The 4,776-nt window shown below is 43.1% G+C and overlaps 1 protein-coding gene across 1 annotated transcript; it reads left to right on the top strand.

Annotated features, from left to right (window-relative positions):
- Positions 1-1,462: 1,462 nt before the first annotated feature.
- Positions 1,463-4,515, top strand: LOC123081664 (uncharacterized). The gene is made up of 7 exons (XM_044504212.1): positions 1,463-1,694; positions 1,822-2,012; positions 2,453-2,559; positions 2,648-2,702; positions 3,318-3,539; positions 4,207-4,272; positions 4,396-4,515. The coding sequence occupies exons 1-7, from the start codon at positions 1,463-1,465 to the stop codon at positions 4,513-4,515; spliced, it is 993 nt and encodes a 330-aa protein (XP_044360147.1).
- Positions 4,516-4,776: the final 261 nt, after the last annotated feature.

Genomic DNA, 4,776 nt, shown 5'->3' with positions numbered 1-4,776 from the left:
CAAATAGTTACATTTCTATTGATTCACTACGTAAAATTTGACATAAGAAAATTAAATTATAGGTCATAAGAAAAGAAAATTTGCAGTTTATGTGTATTTTAGACTATGTTTTTACGTTTGTAATTTTACATAACATAAAATATTTTTTACGACGATTATATATTTTCTTACGGTCTCTTTTTGCGTCGGAAATAAGACAAAACTTACGGAACGTAAAATTATGGTGCATTGATGGTAATATAGAGGGGGGTGAAGAATAACTATTCCTCACCCAGGGTGACGAATAGCGCGACGGGGTGACGAATAGCGCGACCCTAGCACTATTCGTCACCCTGGGTGAGGAATAGTTATTCTTCACCCCCCTCTATTTTATCATCAATGCACCGTAATTTTACGTAGCGCTATTCGTCACCCTGGGTGAGACATAGTTATTCTTCACCCCCTCTATTTTACTATCAATGCACCGTAAATTTACGTTCAGTAAGTTTTGTCTCGACGCAAAAAGGGACCGTAAGAAAATATATAATCGCCGTAAAAAATATTTTATGTTATATAAAATTACAAACACAAAAACATAGTCTAAAATACATATAAACTGCAAATTTTCTTGTCTCATGACCTATATTTTTATTTTCTTATATCAAATTTTACGTAGTGAATCAATATAAATGTAACTATTTGAATTCGAAACGTAATTTAATTATGAAATGATCATAAGATTACCTCGGGTGAAAAATAACTTATTCTGCACCCTGGGTGATGAATAGTAAGCACGGATTGAGTTCCGGGTTCACCGTCGCGGGTTTTTTGTGAAAAAGTTTTTTTGTTTTTTATTTATTGAACCCGCAGTCCTTTATTAAGTGAGAAAAACGTTTCGTTTAGGCTGTTTTCCAAAAAACCCCTGTCGTATCCAATATTCAACCCGCAGTTCTCAAGCACACAGAAGCACGGGCTCTCCTCACCTCCCGATCCCAGCCGCGAGGAGGCGACCGATCCCGGCGACGCTCGATCCGGTGCTACGAGCTAGGGTTCGATCCGCCACCTCTCCGGCCTCCCCGTCGGTGGCGCACCGACGCTCCGGTCACCCCTCTTCTCCTCCCCTTCCCTCCTCTGCTCTTGCCCCCTTCTCCTCCACTCATTTTTTTGTCCGTCTCAATTCGCTCGATCCGCCCCTCCTGAGCGGCGGCTGCAGGCGACGTGGTGCCATGCCACTCCTCTCTCCTCAAGGCACCGCCATCCCGAGACGCGCTGATCTGGTGCCGCTGGAGGTGATCGCCGTTGTCGACCTGGCAGGCTCAACAGTCACCGCTGGAGCTCCACATCCCCAAGACGAGGTGGAAGAAGCCCCAATCGCGGGCAAGTGCCGCCACCCCAACGGCACCGATGGGGTCTGGGAGGTAGATGTCAGGGACAGAGGGGATGACGGACAATCCACATACGCCAGTCGAAGGCCTCGAGAAGGATGGCTCAGTCGGACTCAAGAGCAGCTGGACTAGAGGACACCATCGTCTTCACATTGCATATGTCTATTGAATTTGATGAGCGAAGGGCATGGAGCCAAGAAGGTTGGATCATGCGGTTGTTAGAATCCTCGCAGTGTGTTGAACCTCCCAATGGAGCTGCTGTGTTCGGCAATGGCCATGTGACGGACAGAGCGAGAGGCACATCATCATGGCCAGACGCAACAAGGGATGGTACCTGAGGCACAACCGCTACGGTGCTGAGAAGGAGGCGGCTGTAGCACCCGACAAATGCTGGACTCAGCTTTGATGCTCAATTAGGGCGGCCACACACATGACTCTGCCCAAGGTTCAACTGCAGTTGGCTCGGATAAAAAGGATTGCAACATTGGTAGTACTGTTGATAGGATGGTTAGTTTTGGAAGGGGAAGGGGAGTATGCGCAGAGATTGAAAACAAGGCTGCAGTGCAAACACTCTTGCTCAACCAATTTAAGCTCAGTGTCAGCTCTTTGTGCTCTTTCCTTCTTGCTGAACCAATGTTTCCTCATGAGGTGAGCAATGTTTCCTTGGGACACGGTGAAAATTCTAGAGGACACGAGTAGTGTCCCTTCAAATGCATGTAGCTCCTAATATGTATTATTTAACCTTAGTGATGGTATTTATTTATAGCAGACCTAAAATTTCAAAAACTCTGCTGTAAGTGCATAGGTAGGTCTGTTTATAGATGGGACAATTTAGCAACTGAAATGTTGAATAGGTTGTTGTGATTTTTTTATGGCTGTTAATGCATTGAACTTTTTGTTGTTGTTGTGCATTTAATTTTGGTGGTAAAGATTTTGCGATCCAGCCCCATGATGCCTTGAGAAAGCTGAGATCTGCCATCGTGCTCTTCTCAGTTGCTGACGAGACCTTCTGATGCATGCAGTCACCTTTGTTCCCGGTATTATAGTCATGAAGAAGCTTTCCTTCACATTTTAATTTGCCTAACCAGCCCCAGAAGCATCCAATCTCGCCTCTGACGCATTGCCGGAACACCTTCCGCCGTCCGCACGTGCTCCACACTTCGCCGGACCTTCTTCTGCAGGTTTTCCATTTGAGGTATGTACTAAAGCTAACCTTACAAGAGGCATGCAATATAAGCATGATTTTCAACATATTACCTGCATCTTTTGTTCTGTTGTACTAGGCTATGCGATGAAGCTGATAGAATTGCTAGAAATCAGAAGATGAACAATGGAATAGTTAGTGACCAGTGAACCTTGAGCCCATGGAATAGCCCTTTATGACAAATAGCAGAACTCTGTTCTGTCTAGATCTTTTGGTTGCCCATCGTATCGGGCATGTGCATTGCACAACAGCATGCAAGGCAGTTGGGAATCAAGTGCATCATCACGGTGACACAACTGATCTACAACAAGAGAACCCATCCAAAGTAAAAGAAAATACATAGTATCCAATCCATCATATCCTAATTAAACCCCAAACAGATGTTCTTGCCTTGATCGAGGGTGTAAGCTACAGTAGTTTTCTTCTTCTGATAAGGCACTTGATATATGTCATAGTATCGGTAGTATGGTTCACACACTGGTGTACAAAAGATGGAAACAACAATGTCAAACTTAACCAAAGGAATAAAGGGCATACTACAGTGTGATGTGGTGTCGCAGGGCGCATACTGGACATTTTGCTGATGCCATGCATCAATGAGAAACCTGCGCGTGCACCCCTCGCCTTCCTCTGTTCTAGGCCTCCCCGTCTTGCCTCACTCCTCTCCGGCAGTCATTGATTTCGACGGGAAATATGCAAGGAGGATGGGGAATAACTGCTTGTACGGGTTGTGGGCATGCTCGGACCAGGAGGAGACAAAAGTTGTTGCGGCTGCCATGCGCAATGAAGGATGGGTACGATGGTCAGCGGGATGGGATGCAGTGGCTCGCAGGGGCAGCGCCTTCGGCGGCAAGCGCTGGGGCAATGAATTCTACTTATGCGTTGGAGTCAGTTGCATGCTAACTGGACAATGCGTTAGCTTGTTCTGTACTTACTCTGTAGCTACCAGTGATCAAAGTTGGAAGCTCAATGTAAGCTACACAGTTACCTTCTTTACTTGTGTTGGTTTTTCCATGCGTGATTCTTTGGGGCGTAGGAATTTTACTAAAGCTAGCTCGATTTCAACAAGAATTTGAACAATTCTCTGGTCTGGTCTGAAAGTTACCTATTTGGGTAGCTAGGTTCAGTGATTGAAAATATTGCATGTTATTATTGGTGAATATAAGTTCATGGACAAATAAAAGTGGAAGATCATGGGGAAATTTGCTATCAATTTTTAATTTGTTACTCTGATGTATTCTATTGTCGACAAAATTATATAGTCAAACGAGGCATGTAGCACAGGTATTCAGTCTAGAATGATATTTTGGTGAGGATAATCATGAATTCTCTTGGGTTTTGTCCTGATATTTGGCAGTTGTAGAATATCGTATCCATTATTTGTTTGAAATATGATATCTCCATTGTTACTGTAGAATATCATGCGATTATTTATTTGAAATATGACATCTTCATTGTTACTGTAGAATATCATGTCCATTATTTATTTGAAATATGACATCTCCATTGTTACTACTGGAGCTGAAAAATATATTTCACAACTACCTAAATAAATCTATTTTATCATCTATTACTGACTTTTTGATTCCCAGGTCCAAAGAAATAAGTTCTACAAGTGCAACCTTATGTCTGTATCAGGTGTACTGCTCTAAATTGCTTAAGCGATCAGGTGTCCTGCTATATGGACCTCCAGGCACTGGGAAGGTAGGTGTACTGAGTTTTATACTTTGTCTGAATTGAGTTTTCATCCTCATTTTTCGAAAGTTAGTTGTATCTGACAACAAAGATAATACATGCTAACTAGGATGTTTTCTTTTGAATTTTTAGACATTACTTGTGAAAGCAGTAGCAACTGAGTGCTCATTAAACTTTCTTAGCGTAAAAGGTCCAGAACTGACAAACGTGTATGTTGGAGAGTCAGAGAGGAATATCAGGGACATCTTTTAGAAGGTATATCCATCTGCACAAGCCATGTTTGTAATTGCCATGAAATATGCACATATACTCGGGTTTTCAGTTTTCACTGTCCATTTCAGGCTAGATCAGCACGCCCATGAGTAATTTTCTTCGATGAGCTTGATTCCCTTGCTCCTGCACGAGGGTCCTCTGCACATTCTAGAGATGTGATGGATAAATGGTTTCTCGGGTATAATTAACGTAATCAATGAGGTGGTTACTGGTGTCTCAATTTTCCCTCTTTTTTACACA

The sequence above is a fragment of the Triticum aestivum genome, chromosome 4A (assembly GCF_018294505.1).
Source record: "Triticum aestivum cultivar Chinese Spring chromosome 4A, IWGSC CS RefSeq v2.1, whole genome shotgun sequence".
NCBI classification, from domain to species: domain Eukaryota; kingdom Viridiplantae; phylum Streptophyta; class Magnoliopsida; order Poales; family Poaceae; genus Triticum; species Triticum aestivum.
This window is presented reverse-complemented; position numbering and strand designations above follow the sequence as displayed.

Coding starts and splice junctions, on each gene's coding strand:
- LOC123081664 (XM_044504212.1), top strand. CDS start 1,463: ATGGCTCAGTCGGACTCAAGAGCAGCTGGACTAGAGGACACCATCGTC. Junction 2,013..2,452: donor AACCAATGTTTCCTCATGAG/GTGAGCAATGTT, acceptor TTGCCTAACCAG/CCCCAGAAGCATCCAATCTC. Junction 2,703..3,317: donor AGAAGATGAACAATGGAATA/GTTAGTGACCAG, acceptor TGCTCGGACCAG/GAGGAGACAAAAGTTGTTGC.